The sequence below is a fragment of the Camelina sativa genome, chromosome 12, assembly GCF_030686135.1.
Source record: "Camelina sativa cultivar CO46 ecotype springtype chromosome 12, ASM3068613v1".
NCBI classification, from domain to species: domain Eukaryota; kingdom Viridiplantae; phylum Streptophyta; class Magnoliopsida; order Brassicales; family Brassicaceae; genus Camelina; species Camelina sativa.
Window position 1 is genome coordinate 16,548,054 of NC_141891.1, and position 21,326 is coordinate 16,569,379.

At 35.0% G+C, this 21,326-nt stretch overlaps 5 protein-coding genes and 2 non-coding genes across 11 annotated transcripts; 2 read left to right on the forward strand and 5 right to left on the reverse strand.

Moving 5' to 3' along the window:
• The first annotated feature begins 889 nt into the window (after window positions 1-889).
• On the forward strand, window positions 890-3,736 carry LOC104731966 (uncharacterized). Its single transcript, XM_087479389.1, has 2 exons — window positions 890-3,050; window positions 3,349-3,736. Exons 1-2 carry the CDS (start codon window positions 1,704-1,706, stop codon window positions 3,409-3,411), a joined length of 1,410 nt encoding a protein of 469 aa, XP_087335515.1. The 5' UTR covers window positions 890-1,703; the 3' UTR covers window positions 3,412-3,736.
• Window positions 3,737-4,083: 347 nt separating this feature from the next.
• Window positions 4,084-7,021, reverse strand: LOC104731965 (inositol transporter 4). Of its 2 annotated transcripts, none has more exons than XM_010451478.3 (3): window positions 6,888-7,021; window positions 5,512-6,131; window positions 4,084-5,421 (listed from the first exon to the last, which is right to left on the reverse strand). In XM_010451478.3, the coding sequence occupies exons 2-3, from the start codon at window positions 6,052-6,054 to the stop codon at window positions 4,216-4,218; spliced, it is 1,749 nt and encodes a 582-aa protein (XP_010449780.1). In that variant the 5' UTR covers window positions 6,055-6,131; window positions 6,888-7,021; the 3' UTR covers window positions 4,084-4,215. The 2 variants fall into 2 exon arrangements, with proteins under 2 accessions (XP_010449780.1, XP_010449779.1); XM_010451477.3 differs by lacking the exon at window positions 6,888-7,021 and adding an exon at window positions 6,392-6,492.
• Window positions 7,022-8,402: 1,381 nt separating this feature from the next.
• TRNAL-CAG (transfer RNA leucine (anticodon CAG)) lies at window positions 8,403-8,483 on the reverse strand. The gene has a single exon. It is a non-coding gene; the product is annotated as a tRNA-Leu (tRNA).
• Window positions 8,484-8,542: 59 nt separating this feature from the next.
• LOC104731968 (pentatricopeptide repeat-containing protein At4g16470-like) lies at window positions 8,543-10,991 on the forward strand. 4 transcript variants are annotated; one of them, XR_015574130.1, is made up of 3 exons: window positions 8,543-8,831; window positions 9,108-10,867; window positions 10,946-10,991. XR_015574130.1 is itself a non-coding variant. In XM_087477917.1 (2 exons), the coding sequence occupies exon 2, from the start codon at window positions 9,303-9,305 to the stop codon at window positions 10,413-10,415; it is 1,113 nt and encodes a 370-aa protein (XP_087334043.1). In that variant the 5' UTR covers window positions 8,543-8,831; window positions 9,108-9,302; the 3' UTR covers window positions 10,416-10,991. The 4 variants fall into 4 exon arrangements, 2 of the variants coding, with proteins under 2 accessions (XP_087334043.1, XP_087334042.1); XR_015574129.1 differs by having other exon boundaries at window positions 8,557-8,831; window positions 9,101-10,867; XM_087477917.1 differs by having other exon boundaries at window positions 9,108-10,991.
• Window positions 10,992-15,456: 4,465 nt separating this feature from the next.
• Window positions 15,457-15,530, reverse strand: TRNAT-AGU (transfer RNA threonine (anticodon AGU)). The gene has a single exon. It is a non-coding gene; the product is annotated as a tRNA-Thr (tRNA).
• A 607-nt stretch (window positions 15,531-16,137) lies between these two features.
• LOC104731970 (uncharacterized) lies at window positions 16,138-17,849 on the reverse strand. The gene is made up of 5 exons (XM_019233588.2): window positions 17,618-17,849; window positions 16,899-17,195; window positions 16,655-16,801; window positions 16,474-16,569; window positions 16,138-16,304 (listed from the first exon to the last, which is right to left on the reverse strand). Exons 2-5 carry the CDS (start codon window positions 17,167-17,169, stop codon window positions 16,288-16,290), a joined length of 531 nt encoding a protein of 176 aa, XP_019089133.1. The 5' UTR covers window positions 17,170-17,195; window positions 17,618-17,849; the 3' UTR covers window positions 16,138-16,287.
• Window positions 17,850-19,144: 1,295 nt separating this feature from the next.
• LOC104731971 (uncharacterized) lies at window positions 19,145-19,926 on the reverse strand. The gene is made up of 2 exons (XM_010451486.3): window positions 19,582-19,926; window positions 19,145-19,501 (listed from the first exon to the last, which is right to left on the reverse strand). Exons 1-2 carry the CDS (start codon window positions 19,733-19,735, stop codon window positions 19,335-19,337), a joined length of 321 nt encoding a protein of 106 aa, XP_010449788.1. The 5' UTR covers window positions 19,736-19,926; the 3' UTR covers window positions 19,145-19,334.
• Between the last annotated feature and the right edge of the window lie 1,400 nt (window positions 19,927-21,326).

The following is a 21,326-nucleotide window of genomic DNA, read 5'->3' on the forward strand; positions in this document are numbered from 1 at the left end:
ACAATTATGTACAGATTAATGTCCATACATACACCCAACTTTGCAGAAAATGACATTTAGTGATGGAAACATTCATCAAATATCAAAATTTTAAATTGCATAAAACGACAAAAAACGGTCTACTTATAGTTTAATTAATAGACACTTGAGAATATCAATTAATTATGGATTACGTACAATGGTATTTTTCCCTATTTTGGTCGCCGTAATAAGGATATACCTACTCTCTCTATACGGCTGTCTAAAAACGATTGTTAGGGTGGGGACAAACACAATCTTTACAATCACATTAATTTAATTGCATTATTAATCATTCTAGATTCTAGTTGGGGTGTTGAACAACTCACCATGTTGTATAATTAGACATCACATTATTTTTTAAATGATCACACTGACATGGTTTGCCTTCGAAGGCAATACGGAGTAATTTGCTATAACACTAAAAATTGGGATTATATAATGCAATTAAATTAATGTGATTGTAACCTTTGACAGACAAAATTAAACATGATTTATAAGTGTTTGTACGTCGCTTTGACGGTTGATTGTTCATGTTTAATTTAATCGTATACGTGCACTAGCTCATTCTTGTGTTTGACTATTAAATCACATAGTATTATTACTTATAAATTGCTTCGAGTTGATGTCTTACTCAATTAATCGTCTAAGCATATATATTTAACGGATTGGTTAAGAAAAAGAAGAGTAACTCAATTTTTGGAACTTACGTAACTACATGCACATACGTACAAGACTTGATTTCAGAGAAAAAGTTATCCGATTCTATAATACTACTTTGTAAATTAAACGACAAGATTTTTTTTTTTTTTTTTTTCTATTTTCATTGAAACTGATAATGATAAATAGGTATAACGAGTGATTATGCAGCATCCTAGTGAATAATGTGAAGTAAGAAAACATGTTTTACATCTTTCTTTATATCCTTTTCTTAAGTAGTGATCGAAGTCATATCCACCACAGAAGTGAGATGTTAACGTTTTAAACCACTAATAATATATAACCTCACAATTCTTCGTTTTGTTGGTACGCTATAAAAACCCAAACCGACCTAAATCAATCAAAGATCGCATTGCCAATGGTGTAGACTGAGGAAGTAGTGTAAAAACCAAGTCATTGGGCGTATCTATGTCGACAAGCACTGCACGTGGCATCGAGGTGTACCATTCAAACCTCTAACAACCGTTGGATAATATAATCCAACGGTGTAAAAACATCTCTCCTGCAAAGCCGCTCATAAAACCCAATCGGCACACACACACAGAGGCCACAGCCGTGTATCGGAATTACAGAAAAAGCCAACTGTCCCCACGTGTCTTCTGAACTCGACTCTTCTGTTTGCAGGGGCTTTTTCGTAGTTTTAAATTTAAAAACCTTTGGACCCAGTACACCTAAAAGTCACAGTCACATGGCTGGTGAAAACACAGACATGCAACTAATACGCTGCTCTTTCTAAACCGTCGATTTTAATCACATCCAGCTCAAACTCTCGCCACGTGGAACCGTGATTTAAAAATCGTCACGGTCCCGTGAGTGAAGAGTTACCCAGATACCAACAGCTACAAGCTTTTAAAAACCTTCTCGTCCTCTCTTCTTCAAGCCTCCTCCTCTTACCATGAACCTTCTCAGAAATTAGAATTAACAAATTCGTGAGTTCACTCAGATAGATCTTTACGAAGAAGAAGATGGTTTCAGTGGAGGATCCGATATCTCATTCGAATTCTACTCGCTTCCCGTTATCAACCGACTTCTACGGTTCTTCTTCTCCGTCGGCGGCGAGGTTACACCGACAAGCTGGCCGTTCGATGAGGACAGTGAGATCTAATTTCTACCAAAGCGGTGATCAATCTTGCTCTTTCGTCGGCTCAATCGGCGATAAATCTGAGTACGCCTCGGAGTTCCTTTCCGATTCCGTCATCGACATGAGGCTCGGCGAGCTCGCTTTGAAAAACAGTAACTCTCTCAATTCAACCGCTTCCTCCATGAAAGATGAAGCGTTTCTCGACATTTCTCAGGCCTTCAGTGATTTCTCCGCTTGCAGTAGCGATATCTCCGGGGAGTTACAGCGTCTAGCTTGCTTGCCGTCGCCGGACGCTGCTGAGAGGAATGAGAACGGCGGAGATAACGAAGCGGAGCAGGATCCGGAGCCGTGTTTAGGGTTTCTACAGAGGGAGAACTTCTCTACGGAGATTATTGAGTGTATTTCGCCGGAAGATCTACAGCCGACTGTGAAACTCTGCATCGACGGACTTCGTTCTTCTTCGGTGGCGATTAAGCGATCTGCTGCGGCGAAGCTGCGGCTCCTGGCGAAGAATCGAGCGGACAATCGTGTGTTGATTGGGGAATCTGGAGCTATTCAAGCTTTGATTCCGCTTCTTCGTTGTAACGATCCATGGACACAGGAGCATGCAGTCACAGCTCTCTTGAACCTCTCTTTACACGACCAGAATAAAACTGTAATCGCCGCAGGAGGAGCGATTAAATCACTAGTGTGGGTACTCAAGACCGGGACGGAGACTTCAAAGCAGAACGCAGCGTGTGCGTTGCTTAGTTTGGCACTGTTGGAAGAGAACAAAGGCTCAATCGGAGCATGCGGTGCGATTCCGCCGCTTGTTTCTCTTCTGTTGAACGGATCTTGTAGGGGGAAGAAGGATGCTCTGACGACGCTTTACAAGCTGTGTACACTTCAGCAAAACAAGGAGAGAGCGGTTACTGCTGGAGCTGTGAAGCCGTTGGTGGACCTTGTGGCGGAGGAAGGAACTGGAATGGCGGAGAAGGCGATGGTGGTTTTGAGTAGCCTTGCTGCGATAGACGAAGGCAAAGAGGCTATAGTAGAGGAAGGAGGCATCGCAGCGCTTGTTGAGGCCATCGAGGATGGATCTGTTAAAGGGAAAGAATTTGCGATCTTGACGCTGTTGCAGCTTTGTTCTGATAGCGTTAGAAACCGTGGGTTGCTTGTGAGGGAAGGTGCGATTCCTCCACTTGTGGGTCTATCTCAGAGCGGCTCTGTTAGTGTTAGAGCTAAGCGCAAGGTAAGAACTGTGCTTTTTTTACTGATTTCTCATTGCATCTTTAGCTTGATACAAAAAAACTGGAAGTTTTCTGTTACGGATTAGAGTTTTAATATTCTGTTCTTAAGCAGTGATGTCTCTGTTCTGTGATTTTTTCATGAGATCCCGAATCAGATATAGTCTAACAAACCAGAGTAATAGATTTAGTAGATCCCATATGAGGATTGTGATATAGATTCCATAGATTAGCAGGGTCAGTTTGGTTCAAATGTTTGGAAAGCTTGAAATTAATCAAGATTTATGGTTTTGTATTGTGTAGGCAGAAAGACTTCTGGGGTATCTTCGGGAGCCAAGGAATGAGGGATGTTCAACAAGCCCTTGAAATGAAACCATGTGGACGTTTCATCAGACTAGTATGTATATACTGAGTTGTATGTTTGATGGTTTTGTATAGCTGTCTTTTATGTAGACTGTAAAGAGAGATCAAATGATTAGCAGAAACTTGACTGACTTTTTGATCTCTCATGTATTGATGGTTAAGCTAGTTTTTGAGGGGGTTTCAAGGGAGTGCTTATTTGGATTACAAGTCTAGCATTTTCAGGTTTTGGCTTCTGGTTTGTGAGGTGTGGGGAGTATGCCTGATTTTTAAGGCAAAGAAAAGGCTTGTTCAAGAACTAAGCAATTTTTAATCGATATTTCTTGATCAATTGCTTTACTCGATTTAGGATCAATTATTGTTGGATCTTTCGAGCTTGTCTGTGGATCTGTCTGAGTCTGACGGTGGATTTTGTAGATGATTTGTTTGTCAGCATATCTGGCACCACTTGTATTGTCTTGTCCTACAATAGTAATTGGTTATCGTTGAAACAGTTGTTTGCCCCACCACTTTGACATTGATAGTTATGGCTTTCTCAAAAGAAAATAATTCACTTATTAAGCTGATGTTTTGGGCTACACAAAGCTGGCTTGCCTGAGTTGTGGCCGTAGCTTTTTGCAAACTCTTTTTTTAGGTAAATTTACGTTAGTAGTAGAACTCTTAAGGTCCTTGAGAAGCTTTGCTTTCAATCATGTTTTCATTGAAGTTTTAAAAGGTATTCCAATCCGATTTCATACAATGTTGAATTTAGAATTGGTTGCGATAACAATAAAAATATAGAGAGAAAGGTCAGTGATCATCATCATCCTCTTAAGCCGTATCGACCTCTTTGCCCTTCTTGTTCCTCCGCCGCAGGAGACTGGGCTTGTAGCCGGCCTCGAGCAACTTCTCAACCTCTTCAAACTGAAGCCCCTTGGTCTCAGGAACGAGCAGCCAAATGAAGAAGAGCCCGATTGCGGAGAAGCCGGCAAAGAGAAGGAAGGTCCCAGAGGAGCCGAGAGCGTGGGTGAGTGAGAGGAAACTTTCACTCACAATGAGATTGGAGACCCAATTCGAGACGGCTGCTATCCCTCCACCAATACCTCTATACTTGAGTGGATAGATCTCAGAGTTGACGATCCACGGGACAGTACCCATACCTGGAGCATACACTATGATGTAAAGCCCCAAAAACACTATTGCTAAGAACCCAAACTTGCTTGGGCATCCATCTTTGAAATATGTTCTTCCTCTTGAGCCGCAAGTTGCTTTCATATCATCCGACAACACCACGCATGCTCCTGGTGCATAGGGCTGTACTCCGCTGGCACAGAATCCACATTCGGACCTTAGACACTTCATGCAGTTCCACCTTGAAGGAGGAGCATTTTCGGCTGCTAGCGGGACATACGCTGGACAAGTAGCATTTGGAGCAAACGTCCTCGACTCCATCGCATCGATCTTGGGGGCGTGAATGGCTGCTTGCGAGAACACACTGGCTAATATGATAAGACATGTTATGATCCCAAACATAGAGATGATCATCAGCTTCCTTCTCCCGTACCTATCCACAAACATCATGCTCACTATCGAACCCACCGCGTTCAAACCAGAAGTAATGAGAGACAAGGCCATAGCTGTCTTGTTGGAGGCGTAACCAGCGAACTGCACAATTGAAGGACTGTAGTACATGACAGTATTGATCCCCACAAACTGCTGTGCCACTTGCACTGTGATACCAGCCGCGAGTCCACGTCTAACAACAGGATTCCCGAAAGCTCCTTTAATTTTAGCGCTGAAGCTATCTCCGATGATCGCCTCGTCCGCCTTCTCCGCCTCGACTGACTCTTTCAAAGCTAACATCTCCGCCTCCACTTCGTCCGCCGGGTAAATCTTCTCAAGAATCGCTCTAGATTCCGCAATCCTATCCTTTCTGTATAACCACCGTGGAGATTCAGGCAGAGACAACATAAGCACAAACTGAACTATTGCCGGAACTCCCGCAACTCCCAACATCCATCTCCATGTTCCCGGAGTCTGTTTCATTAACATTTTCAATCAAGATTTTGGAGACTTTTCTCATTTGATGATATAATAACAAAACAGAGCTAATCATTATTTACTTACATGGACAAAAGCAAGATTGATAAGGTAGGAGAAGAACTGTCCCCCGGTGATGAGAAGACCATTAGTACTAACAAGTGCACCTCTAATCCTCGCCGGAGAAGCTTCAGAGATATACAACGGAGACGTCATCGAAGCCATACCAACACCAAACCCAACAAAGATTCTTCCAACGATGATAACCCACGGAGCAGGAGCAAGCGCCATGACAATCGCACCGATCAAGAAAAGAACATCAGCGATAAGAATCGACATCCTCCTACCAAACTTATCGTTGATCCAACCTCCGACGGCAGCTCCGACGATGGCTCCTGCCACAGCCATACTGACAATAGTAGACTGAAGCCATGTTTTCTTATCAACTTCATCGAAATCTTCTCTGATGAAGAGAAGAGCTCCTGAGATAACTCCCGTATCGTAACCGAAGAGAAGACCTCCGATACCAGCGGAGAGAGCTAATCTCATGATGTAAGGTGTCTTCCATGTCGTTCTCCAACACTCTGTGAACTCAGTTTTGTCTGCTTTGGCTATCCCTCCTTCCACCATTGTTGTATTGTGATCTCTGTAGATGTGATTCTTTCGGTAGAGAAATTAGGGAGAGATTAGCCTCTCTCAATCGTTGCCTGTAATTATGTAGAGAAAGAGATTTAAACGAATATATTCGAAATTGGAAATTAAAAAAATCCTTGATCATTCAAAGCTTTTGAGATTTTGTTTTGTTTTTGTTCCTTTCCATATTAACAGATCTTAACAGTCAAAACAATTAAAACCGCAGACCAAATCGAGAATAAGACAGGCAAGTGAGAAAAAAAAAAACATAATAAGTTAAAACAAAACAAAACAAAACAGAAGTCATCCGTCTGAGATTTTTTTTGAGTCGTACCAGTCACGAAAAATGTTACGGTGTTTGAGTGTACGATGAGATGAAAATGGAATCTTAGAACACAAGAGATGAGATGAGAGGATAGAATTAGAAGATGAGATGAATTTTTTGGATAAGATTCTCTTAATTGTACAAAAGGTAATAAGTGGGACCTACATTGCCTAATCTTTTTGACCGTTTCGTATCAATAAATCTACAAACGGTTAAACCTTTTGATGATACTATCTTCTCCTTTTTTTTATCTGGAAACTAAATTCATTTTGACCCTTGCACACAACGCGAAAATTTATTTGCAGTGGATAATAATCTCAGTAATTTAATCTAAAGTAAAAAAAAAAAAATGTCCAAAGCATAAAACATGAGCCTATATCAACCCTAATGCATGGATGCCAGAATGTAACTTATGTTTTGGTAACTAAATAAACTTTAAAAGAAAAAAAAGTTCGAGCAGGGAAGAATTTGTAAGAGTTGATATCTTCAGGGTGATTTTTCTTACCTGGGAAGTTAACACTCTTGAATACGAGTTTTTCCTGCCAATACTTGAATTGGGTAAACAAATAGTTTTTTTTTCTCCTCGGAATTGAAGTTTACAATATACTTTGAAACAAACACAAGAATTGTGAGTCTTAAGGATACGTGAAACTGTATATATATATATAGATAATAAAGTCAGGACTCAAATGCTAAATTTAGAAGAAGAAGATAAGAAGAAAAAGATAACAGTGTGATATATGCTAAAACAAGTGGTCTATTATCCAATAATTAAGGATTAACTTTAGGTCAATATTTGAGATAAGAATGATTCACTGGAAAATGGTTATGTAGTTTTTTAGTGGTTGTGTTTTCTTTTGACAATCCCATTAGTCAAAAAATAAAAACCCATCTCCAATTGTGTTAGTTAATAACTGTAACAGTTGGATCGGATCTGGCTATTATTGGTATATGACACCAGCATAAGTTTATCAAAGTTTCGAGTTGGAATAATTTTATCTTGTACGAGGAACTTCGTCGACATTTACCTGTCTAATAGTACAGAAATAGTTTTATTCCTCTATCTCTTTTCTTCTCGCCTATCATCTTCTCTCTTTTACTTGTCTCCTATTCCTATACTTTTTTTGTTTATCTTGGTTTGGAAATTGGATAAACACCTCTCAGTAACGTGAGATGTGCATTACTGCATTATACTATAGTTTACCGACATTATATTACCGCATTATATAGGATTGAAGTTTGTCTTTCATTAAATGTTTGTATGCTTTATATGTTGGATTCGTATGAGTCTTTTTTTAATGGTTCTTCTTTATAACTTTTGTTTTTTTTGGGTAGCTGATAAAACTAAGAATTAGTGACATGTAAAAGTTGTTATTCTTATGTGTTAATTAACCAGATGATCCGGGCAAACTCGACCAATTCCATATATTAAATCAAAACATCTTACACATTTTTGTAAATATAATGACCACAACAATTTTAATTTTCTTTCATAGAAGAATTTGTTTTCACCTTTCTTATTTCTTCGGTCTTTTTATTTTTTTGTTTGTCATTTTCTTTTGTGGATAACCTAACTAGTTTCGTGTAGATTCAAACAAGAAGGAATCATGTTCGAAAGACGAGGCCATTTAGGCTAGTGACCTCTCCACTTGACCAAAGTCCTCTATCACCAAAAGGATTCGATCCCCACCTTTTCCTAAATTGGATAATATAACTGGTTCTTATTGTGGCCTTGTGGGTGCCAGACAAACATAAATATACATATGTGAACAAAGAGAGGAATCATGTTCGGAAGTTTATACCAGACTATCATTTCTTATTCGAGATAAATTGACAATCATTTCACAACTGATATGCAAAGGTAAATATATACATATTTCCAAATAATTAATAAAATTGTTATTTTCAAAGATTTTTTTTATACGTATTTTAATTTTAAACTCAGGTGATAACTCTGATACGAGAAGATATTTTAATTATTTACCATAAAATTATAATTAAAAAGAAAACAAAAGGTAAGTGTCAAGAGTGGGATTTGAACCCACGCCCTTTCGGACCAGCACCTGAAGCTGGCGCCTTAGACCAACTCGGCCATCTTGACTCTTTGTTAGGTGACGTACACTAACCTTAAATATAATAAACAAATTATAAACCCTGCTTGAACCCTAAAATCGAGAAATCAAATTGAAGAATGGGAACAATCTCAATTTCTCCATTGATGATGAGAATGTTCGTTTACTGGAATGAGAACAATCAATCTCTTTCCTTCTCTTTCTCTCAAATCCTATTCGTCTCCTATCTGCTTCACGCTGAACAGGCTCGCCATGGTTGTTTACACTCGGGAGTTACAAACAGAGGCGTCTCAGTCTTCGTCTAGTGGCGGTCCTATGTTTTCCGGCAACGCGACCACGATCCTACGCCGGATGCTTGCCGAGAGGAGGATTAGCAGGTTTCTCTTCTCTGATCCTATCCCAAATTCGATTATTCATTTGCCTTTTCGTTGATGAATCTGGTCTTAGTTCTTAATTCACACCCTATGATCATCTCCTATGATGTTGTAAAGTCTGAATCTTTCCACTTCTTCTTTAGTATGCTGAGCCCTGTTATGAATCTGCTTAAGTCACGCTATGATCATTTCTTATGAGGTTGTATAAAGTCTGAAGCTTTATGTTGATTGATAGATCAAAGCTTGGTTCGTCACGTGCAACCTGTTTCTAGCTTTCAGGTGGAGAGTCAGAGAAAGAAAGAGAAGCTGGATAAGACATTAAAGGGTCTGTGTGTTACTGGGAGGTTGAAAGATGCTGTTGGGTTATTGTGGCGTAGCGGGTGGTTGCAAGTCCAGCCTGAGACTTACGCTGTGTTGTTGCAGGAATGTAAACAAAGGAAGGAATATGGTAAAGGGAAAAGGATACATGCTCAGATGGTTGTTGTAGGATTTGCTCCCAATGAGTATTTGAAAGTCAAGTTGTTGATTCTGTACGCCTTATCAGGGGATCTTCAAACCGCTGGGATTCTCTTTCGTTGTTTGCTATGTAAGGGGGATTTGATTCCCTGGAACGCAATGATATCTGGGTATGTGCAAAAGCGTATGGAGCAAGAAGGGCTTTATATTTACTATGATATGAGACACAACAGAATAGTTCCGGACCAGTATACCTTTGCTTCAGTGTTTAGAGCTTGTTCTGCGTTAGCATCCCTGGAACACGGAATGAGAGCCCACGCTGTGATGATTAAGTGCCATCATATCAAGTCCAACATTATAGTGGATAGTGCCCTTGTTGATATGTACTTCAAATGCAGCAGTTTCTCTGATGGCCACAAATTATTTGATCAGTTGTCCACCAGAAACGTTGTTACCTGGACCTCATTGATGTCTGGGTATGGATATCATGGAAAAGTCTCAGAGGTGTTAAAATGCTTTGATAAGATGAAGGAAGAAGGTTGTAGACCAAATCCTGTTACGTTTTTGGTGGTTCTCACTGCGTGTAACCATGGAGGTTTTGTTGATAAAGCTTGGGAGCATTTCAGTTCTATGAAGAGAGATTACGAGATTGAACCTGAGGGACAACACTACGCAGCTATGGTTGATACATTAGGGCGTGCTGGTAGGCTACAAGAAGCATACGAATTTGTTATGAAGTCACCGTGCAAGGAGCACGCTCCAGTATGGGGTTCGTTACTTGGGGCTTGCAGGATTCATGGGAATGTGAAACTGCTAGAAGTGGCAGCTACAAAGTTTTTGGAGTTGGATCCAACAAATGGGGGGAATTACGTAGTGTTTGCCAATGGATATGCGAGTTGCGGATTCCTGGACGCTGCCTCAAAGGTTCGACGGAGAATGGAGAATGCAGGAGTTAAAAAAGATCCCGGGTATAGCCAGATCGAATTACAAGGGGAAGTTCATAGATTCATGAAGGATGATACGTCTCACAGACTCTCTGTAAAGATATATGAGAAGGTGCATGAGATGACTTCATATTTTATGGATGTTGACTGCTATTCAGACGACTTAGACGCTAGCTGTCCTATTTGATGGACTGATATCTCGTCTTGCATTGTTTGACCCAAAACAACCTGCAATTAGCTAAAAGAATTCTGAATCCAAAGATGTTGTTGGAGTTTCCAAACTACTATGAGTCTATGAATGTAGTTGTACGGTACGAGTACGACCTATGTTTGGTTTGATTCACCGGTCTACGTTCTTTTGAAAGGTATGAAAAGTATGATCTTCTAATGTCTCGTAAAAAAGTACAATACGTGTTGATATGGATAGCTTATACTCAACTACAACAACGGTATTGGTAGCTTTGGACCGAAATGGTAGACCGAAATGGCTTATACTCAACTACAACAATGGTAGATCGAAATGGCTCTTTGTTAGCGTCATTCAATAAGAATCATAAGCCAGCTGGAAGAAGACCATTTTTAGGAGTTTGGTTTTGAGCAGATGACAGAAGCTTTCTAAGTAGATTTCGAGATAGTCTTGTAATTCATTTTTTTTTTTTTTTTTTTTTTTTGTCGTCTAGTCTTGTAATTCATTTTAAAATATGTATTTCGAGATAGTCTTGTAATTCATTTTAAAATATGTAAGAAAACATCACAAAGAAAACTAGACAAAATTACAACGACAGTGATCTAGTTATTGTAACGCCAGCCATCGACGGGAATTTGTGAAATATTAAACCTCATCAATATTAAAATATAAACAAAAAACTGCAAAAAACAAATATAAATATTAGATTAGAGATACCACAAATATGTTAGCCATGGGTTGATGCAGTGAACGTCGACACGTGCACAGGTACGTTGTAATCAACTATGTAAGAATCATGTAACATTCTGTCTTCAAGACTTGTTCTCTGATTGGTCAAGAGATGATACATAGCTTGAGCGGTGTGCATTGGCTCAACGAAATTGTTCCAATGATACATGTAAAAGGGAGACATAACATCGATACAAAACTATTAATAGTAATCCAAAGAAATGATTTGATGTTCCAATTATGCACCTTTGCTTCCTATATTTGGAGGAAATGATTCAATGTTCTACTGACAATTTTAATATAAACTATAGTTTATATAAGATTGATTTAGTCTTAAACCTGTTTTAGAGTATTGGATGATAATTTAAAGTTCTACTAAACACTTTTTGTTGTTGTTGTTGTAAGATCTAATAAAGTGTTCTAATTCTTTATCAAGTTTGGATGAAAAAGTATGTAAATAATAACAAATAATTGTATAAAATTGATACATCAAAATAAAATTATAAATAATACGCAGTATAATCTTTAGATGTATCTTTTAAACGCGTTTAGCTCATATAAGTTAGATTACAGAATTTTGAATGTAGATTTGGATTTATCATTGTTGGAGTTTAGATGATAAATAATTGTTTTTGATGAAATAACTATAAGTTATATTGTATATTATTTTTGATTTTATATGAGTGTTTTCCTTATCCATTATCGTAAGTTGAAGAAAAAAGTTATTCAAAATAGAGATGTGAAATTTTTTTTACATGAAAACCCTCATAAAAAAAAATCGGTTAAATGTGATTTACACAAAAATCCTTTAAAATCAGTTGACTGGAAGTGACAATAAAAGAAAAATTCTCATCAATAGTACTAACACAAGTTTTATTCTAAAACTGTGAGATTTTCTTTTAAATTAATATTCAGTTGACATAAATCTAGCACAACATCTCTAAAATTCAAAAAATAACATTATATTTTAAAATTAATTTTAAAATTCAAAATTCTAAACTCTACCTCTCAAAACTATACTCTAAGTGTGAAATGGAGAATCTTAACCTAATTTATTTAAAATATTGTAATGTATTAAATAATGCTATTTGGAAGTTTATAGAATATGCGATGTAATTGTTATTGGTATAAAACTTTAATCAATCAAACTGGTTGACTGGAAGTAATACAGTAAAACCTCTATAAATTAATAATGTTGGGATCAAGACATTTTATTATTTTATAGTGATATTAATTTATGTATAAATTAATAATAATTATTTTATAGTGTAAATTAATAATTATTAATTTATAGATATATTTTTAATTGTTTATATATTTAAAAATTATGAATTACGACAAATTTAGCAAAACAAGATTAGATTTTTGGATGTTGTAAATTTTATGGTTTAGGAATTGAACTTGTAATATTTAGAAAACATTATTGACAATTAATTACAAATATTATAGACAAATTGACTTATACACATGACAGACATAAATTCAAATTTATGAATAATAATATCAATTGTCTTATTTTAATAGTCTGTCAAATTATCAAATTGTAAATGATGCATATCTAAAAATTGAAAACTTTAAAAATTTAACTATTTTTATGACATGTTATAGAATATTTTAGAGATATAGTTATAGTTTGAAAATACAACATTACAATTGTAGAAATGAGCTTTAGGAGAAACATACATTATTATATCAGTATATATATATATGTAAATTTAAATGATTATTAATTTATGATATTATTGGGACCATATTTTACATGGAGATTTCAAAAAAAATTATTATCTTATTATCTTATCGAATTAATTTTTACACTGCCCCGACTTGGGACCAACACAATTTATTAATTTATAGTGTTTATTAATTTATAGAGTATTAATTTATAGAGATTTTCTGTCAAAAAAAAAAAAAATTATAGATGTTTTACTGTATGTGATATACCAATAGCAATTACTCGGAAGATCTACTTCCAGTCAACCAATTTTCTTCCAGTCAAATGTACTTCTGTTTCTTTACTCAGAAGATTACTTCCAGTGAACCAATTTTTATATATAAAATCTTTAATCAATCTTTCTACTTAAATATCAAAATTTGAAAATTAACCTTTTTGGTATAAATCTACAATTTTAGTCTTGTAAAGAAAAATAACATAGGCTAGCTTTTTGTTTTTTATCCTTTCTTTTAAAGGGTATATTAGACATTAAAAAGTTATTTTGTAAATTTTTGAAATGTGAGAACAGTTTTGAAATAAGATTCTGAAAGCATATTTTGTAAACAATTTTCTTAACAAAAAATCAATACCAAAAAGTTAAAGAAAATATACTCACAATCATTTAAAACAAAACAATATCTTTTGAATTATGTGAATGTCTACTATGATAAGATTATCGACATAAATACAAGGACAAGCAGTGCCACTTTTCCATGTCAAAAATAAAAAATTAGATAAATAACAATTTTACATAATTAAGAGGGTTCTGTATAGTTATTTATATCATAAAATAGATCCTAAAAAGAAACTTTGTGGGAAAATAATACATAAATTGGTACTAATTTTTCTTATTATCAAAATAAATGGAATTTTTAATATATTAAAAGATATATTTTTAAATTTTACGAGTGTGCTACAAAATGTTTGAGCGGAGACTCATCCTACTATATTAATTGAGAAGTACAAATATGAAACTAACCTTAAAATGTGTAAAAAATACATTCAATTGCCATTAGAAAAAATTAATTAATCTTAATTAACTAATTTAAATAAATATAATTAAATTAAAAATAAAAAACACTGACATATCAAATATTAAAAAATCTAAAAAATATTTTCTCTCTCTAATAAATTATGGACGAAATTACTAATTATTTATTTTAAAAATATATAAACCAATCAGAATTTTTAAAACTAAGATTTTATATCCAAGTATACAATACAATTATTTTTAATAACTAAATTCGAAGATTTTATTAAGATTTCAAATTATGATTCTCCTATCATCTTTATTTTATTTTATTTACAAATTGTTTAGAACTTTCATATAAAACTTATAATTAATAAAATGTATATTTTTTTCTGCATATGTTGTGATTTGAATTTTTTAAAACGAAGATATATTACTCAATGTATGAAAATGTGTATTTTAATTTCCACATTGGGGGTTGGTAAAAATAAATTTATATAGATGATAAATTAATAATTTTTATTTACTCACAATTATAATATTAAAATTACTATTTTATATTTCACAAAATATGATGCAAATACAACAAATAAACAATATAAAACTATAATAATACGTCAAAAATAAAATACTATAATATTCTAAAATAATTAGTATTCAAATAGACTAATAGATATACATAACAATTAAAAATAAATATTATTTCAAACAAAATAATTTTTTAAAAAATAAAACAATAATTTTTATTATTATATTATAATTTGTTTTTAAAATATTGACCCGTGCTTTAAGTACGGGATATATCCTAATGTTATATTGTTAGGTAACTCTTATTGTTATGTAATATCTTGATAAACCACAAAAGGATAGTTGATAGTTTAATAAAGTATTAACGCAAATAAATAAATAAAATCGAATATTATAAAATATTTAAACAAGTATAGATAATCAATGGGTCAAAAAGTCTTAAATTTTCGAAAATCAAATTTTTCTAGAGCTCATCACATTTTTGTTTGCCCTCGATGATTTACATAATTGTGCACTGATTTTTTTTTTTTTTTTTTTTTTTTTTTTTTTTTGTCAAAGTTACAACATTGAGATATAATACACTTAGTGAGATAAAGTAATTATTGGTTTCGAAATATAATTATAGAAAACAAAAAAATAATAATAAACCTCCCAAGAATAAGAACATCGATCGTCAAGAGTATTAGAGAGAGAGAGATTAGGATCAAGATTCAAGAGTATTACAGAGAGAGAGAGATTAGGATCACACATATTAAAAGATATGTTTTAAAAGTTAAACGGAAGTCCACGTCTATCTCCCCACCAAGCTCTCTCACGAAGACAGTGTGATACGACTCCTTTATGGCCGAAATTGTAATGTGCAAGTGACTTGTCATCCCGTAAAACAAACCCGTCATTTACCGTTAACTTGAATCGGTTTGCCAACGGACCTGGGAGGTTCAAGCAGTAGCGTCCACACAAATTCATGTGAATCAACCGCAGCTAACTCAGCTCCCTCATGCAACTCAGCTCCCATCGCAGACTCAGAGGCCACCAAATTGCTTTATTTAATATCTGGCACTTATGAGAGACTTTTTAAGTCTCCCAAAAAAAGAAAGGAAAATTGCTTTCATTGAGAGTTGAACTCAAGACCTCCCGCTTACTAAACGGGTGCTCTAACCAACTGAGCTATGAAAGCTACGCGAGAGTTGTTGCACAAGCAACTAATAAATCTAGTAGACGAGTTGGACGATCATATTTGTTGCAACATGTCTTACTTTTTGATGTATGTAAGTAAATCCAGTGACAGTTCTTTTATAAATCGAAATTCCTGTTACCAAATAACTTTTATATATAATAATCTCAGTAGAACTTCTTTTTTAACAGTTCATTTGAATCTTACAATGTTAGCATTTTTTTGCTCCACAAATGCTTTTTTATCAGCAAACTTCCATCCTTGTCTTTTTAAAATCCATACATACTTACTTTTATCCAGAGCTCCAGGATTGGGACTACCAAACTTCATCAAAATATTTAATTTTACGAGATAACCCCCCTAGTCATACCCTGATACTTTTCTCTGTTATTGTTGTGTAAACTAAGACAACTTCCTATGGCATCGATCAACCACTTGGCCATCCTTCCTAGTTCCTTCTCAAAGTTCAAACCTTTTATCATGTTTATCTTTCTATGCCTCAATCAATAACAAGAGAATTGTCACATTTTTCAGAATAATTATCTTGTTCTGCAAAAGAGATTTACTCAACTATGATATCTCAACTCTTGTTTCTTCTCCCGAACTGTGACAAAAAAAAGAAAATTTTTAAGAATGTGATGTATTCCCATTTGTATTTGAAAACAAAATATGGTGAATTTTCTAAATGCATCTCCAAAACAATATTAGGTTCACTTTTACCAACACTAATTGATGAGGTTTCTCGTTCACGTTGTACACTCTATTGAAGCTCAGGTTCTGTTGACAAAAGAAGAAGAGAAGCAGTTAGTATATTAGTTGAATGGAGACTATTGGAGAGAGCTAAATGATACATGAGAAGAAGAAAAAATGACTTAATTTGTAATCATCCAAAAAAAATACCAACTTTATATGTGAATTTGTCTTAATTTGCAAGTTATTAACCAACCTTGCGTTTGGGAATGTGACAAGGACCCCTCTTGCTGGCCCTTTGATCTTACCAGTCGTTTCATCCGACTCAAACGTAGCCCACTTGACATTGCACCTGTCCATTGACTCAAACTTAACCAAGTTAGATCTTTCTCTGAATATAATGTTGATATATATGTGAATTTAGCTAGTTTAATTACATCTTGTCTTTGCGTCTGTTGCTCCTGTGTTGCTCGACTCTGCACCATTAGTACTGGACTTATTCAATGTCCTAGCCAGATGTTTCAGACGGCTCAGCCTTATAGTACCCATCATTTTAGCTAGCTCCTCCACTGGTATTCCCACACCTGCAAGTCACCAAACACACACACACACATGATATACACTTTCACAAGTCTGTTCTGAATTTACATTAATTACTTTTAGATGGAGCTAGAGCCTCACTCTGATCAGACGACTCAACCAAGCTGGCTCCAGAATCAGGCGGTGAATTCACTGCTCCCTGGCTGCCTCCAGTGATTGGTTGGATCTGAGAGTCAAGACGGTTGATCTCAGCTCTCTGCCTTCGCAGCTGATAGTTTTTGCGGCGCCTAGCCAAATGCTTTTCCCTCTCATCTTGGCTCATAGATTGTCTTCTTTCTCTGTCTCTTAGACGCCTTCTTTCTCTTTCTTGCTCCTTTCTACTCTTCCTCGATTCCACAGCCTCTTCCTCCATTCTACTGCTCGCATATGACTCTGTATCTACTCAGAATCCAATTCGATAATATACAACGGATACCAAATTAGTTGTGATGAAGCAAGGGTTACGATGACACCAAAAATCAGTATTCGATGAGATTATAATATACTAACATCCATATTGACCAGGCCAAAAGAATGAGGACAGATGAATTAAAAAGATCCACATTTGCGTGTGGATCTATTGAACCAATAAACCCTAGACTCTCGACTACTTGATAAACACGTTTTAGAACCGACGAGCCCTAATTTCGGAATAAAGCACACGTAGAGAAAACAAATCCTTGGCGAACAAAAATAAACTTTTATCCATAACACGGCACTGGCAAAAACCGTGACGAGAGGGGGAATCAGAACTACGAAGACAACGGGCGTGATTGTTTACAAATTTGACAAGGCGAACGGAGAAAGATTCAACAACTGACCTGTACAACATACGTCACCGAGTTGAAGCGTCGGCGATGGAATCGACGAACGTTTTCTTGAATTATTTTTTAACAAATGTTTTTTTTTCTTCTATTCCAATTACCTTTTCAATCAACCGTTACCTTATCTGATTTATGACATTTCCATATTGCATTATCGTATTTGCCTAAATAAGCTAAGGTACATTTCATTATTTCTCTCCTCGCAACTTTATATTACTTGAATGATTCAAACAAGCCAATCCGGAGAACATTATTCATCATATACATATGAAATAAAACGCGGTTGTACACGAATATTTCGCTCCAATTTGTAGAATTTAGGTAGCTCCATGAGAAATCAAAGATATTTGAAAAAAAAGAAGAAAAAGTTTTCTTTCAGTTACATTCCGTTTTAGTAAAATTAAAGGTGGAATTGTTTAATTTGATAGTTGGCCCTGTTTATTATATAAGTGAACCGGTTGATGTGTAGTCAATTAATTGTAATCAAGTTGCATAATAATTCTCATTTTGTTTGACTTCGGGTACATGTATCCTCTGGAAGAAAGCTATAGAACTAAGAGCTAAATAAATAGTTCAAAACTTTCAGGTGATATGAACATAATAATAGCTGAAAGTCTCCACATATTGACCATGGTGAGTAGTTTACATATGCAACACATTTTGAACATCTATGTAAAAAGTGAAAAGAGGAAAATTATGATTAGGCATGGAAGCAATGCACATGAGACCAAAATAAATAGGCAGATCAAAATAATAGTTGTTGGATGCATCAAGCTGTTAGAGATACAAGTCCTAGCCATGACAACCACTTTATTCAGTCACATCAAGGAATTCCACGAATTAGAAGTTTAGGAGGACAAGGAAGATCGATATATTCCATCAACAATGCAAAGTCCATCTCTATCCATTGTTGACAAACTCTTTTGTTCACGACCGTTGAAACAAAAGTAATGGATCTTGAACAAGAATCCGAACACTACGAGATGGAAAGACAAACTGACAGCAAAAAGGGTTTCATCTATAGAAAAGTTTGATAGAGCAGTATCAATTAGATAGACTCTCTCACTTTAACCCATTGGTTCATCCTCTCCAAAAGCTACACAACAACTAACCAAATCCAAACAAACCACAGGCAAAGAAGCTACAACATCTGATTCCTTTTGGTGAACCAATCCCCTCTAAGGGGTTTCTATAACTACAAATATACAATAGCAATCCTAAAAAGTGAACATTTTCAGCAGCACAACCACAAGTACCCCCCAATATAGAGCTTCTGCACCATAATTTCACAGGGAAAATTCCAGAACCTACACAGACAATGATCACCACCAATACCTTTTTCCCAGGACAAGGTCGGTCTCTCCAAGACATTCGAATGCAGTTGGTCCTTGTTCATCTGGGAATGTTAACACTGGTATACACATCTATCTACAAACCAATACTTTTAACACAACAAATAACATACCTATCAAGTCACTAATCTGATTGCAGAACTAAAGAATCCTTTATTGCAACATCACTCAGAATCACAAGAACATATATATTCATCAGAATTTCATTGTCACAACAAATCTTATTTGATCATCATCATAAGTCATCATAACAAACAAACAGAGGAGGCACATATCATATCCTCAAACAGCAGAGAAAAGAAGAGTTTTCAAATTCCAAAATGAAGCCCAGATCCAGAGATAAACAAAAAAAGCTAAAGTAGTCATTTAGAGAAACCACCACGCTTCTGGTAACTAGCAACCTCACCGTCGTTAGGGAAGAAACCCATGAGTCTACCAGCTGAGTTCTGGTACGCATACATGAAACCCCCCATGAGCCCGATCAGTCCTCCAGTAACCATTGACGGTCCTTTAATCCCAGGCTTAATCCCTACAAAACTCCAAAAAAACAACAAATCAGCACATTCTCAAAACACAAATTTCAACAGTGAGAGAGAGAGGTGAGTGGACCAGAGAGATAGCCGACGGTGACGGAGATGCCGGTGATGGTAGAGAAACGGAGGTAATCGAGGGTGCTGAAATTGCCGACGACTTTAGTGAAAGCAGGGTTCCGATCAACGACTGGGTATTGTGGCTTCTCCAAGGCAGTGATGTCTGTGTTCATCTTCGATCTATATATCAAATCTACGAATCTCTGATTCTATCTTCTTCCTTCTTCTTCCGATCAAAATCTATTTCTAGGTTTTATTCAATTTCAACAGCAGCTGAGAGCTTCTACTTCATTCAGAGACTCTATCTTTGAGTCTTTGTTGGGCTTTCTCGTAGTAGACCCAATGGGCCCAATTCAAGAACATTAGCGTCTCTGAGGCCATGAAATCAGATTTTTGGATTTAGTTTTTAGTTTTTAGATTTTAGTTTTAGATTTTGGTATTAGTTTTTTTTAATGAGAAATCTCAAAAAAAAAAAAAAAAGTTTTTGGTTTTTGAGAAAAATTAATTTAAAGAATCAAAAACTAGATTTCTTAAATTATAGGACAACTAAAAATCTAGAATCGTGAATGGAAAGACTACAAACCAAAATTATAAAATTTTGATTGGTATAAAATTGAGTTTTTGAAAAACAAAAACCAAAATCTCTTTCAAAATATACAAAACATTCAAGGCCTAAATGTTGTCCTTTCAATTCTTGAAATCACTGCTCGTTTCAAGAATCATATCACTATTTCAACTATAACCATATGTAGTCCATTTTATATCCTTTTAATCGTTTCCATCGTAAATCAACGATTAGTTCGATCAACATTACAATTTACAAATACGATAGCCGGCTATTATCATTATATATGTGAGATCTCTAACGATATGTTGATAGAGAAATTGACATATTTTGTTTCTTATTCGATCAATGCATAAGGTTTAAAGTTATTATTACGTATATTCTATACTTAAAATTCTGATAAATATTGTCCGTTGATTGCAATATTTGTGTGTGTGTGTTATATATCTCCAATTTTATAGATATATAGATAATTTCTTCACTGAAATTCATGTTAATGATTTAAAAAATATTTTGAATCTGAAGATGAACAGTTTATATCAAGTGTCTTAATTAACTTGTATTTGAATAACAATTAGGTTTGAACTCGCGGTGTAATTTCGTTAGTTAAACCTTAATAGAGTTTTCAGGTCATATTTTTAATCTTTTATTTATATTAATAGAGTATTATATAATGTATTACATGTTTGAATGGAAGATGAAAAGAACTATATAAAATTTGAAAACTTTTATTAAATTTTTGTACGAAACATATGTTTCATTAATCGTTATTTTTGTTCATTGTTGTTATAAAAACTAAATATTTTCAAAATTGGAGAAATATTTTACTAGTTTATTGAATGTGTTCTTTATTTATGGAGAAATCGGAATCATCTAGGTCTAAATGTTTTTTAGTTATTATAAGTTAACACGTTCACAAGTTTGTTTTTTTTTTTTTTTTTTTTTCTTACACGTTCACAAGTTTGTATACCACTTTTTATCAACGAAAAAACACCAAAATTTTCTATCTTTTTGGATTAAAATCGTTCGTTTGTTCCATACCATTTTATATAATAAAGTAAGGTCTTTAGAAAATTCAAGTTTTGAGACCTTCAGTATTAATATGAATTCATTTTCATATTTCTTAATTTTTTTATTTATATTAATAGAATATTATATAATATATTAGATGTTTGAAATGAAGATGAAAAACTATATGA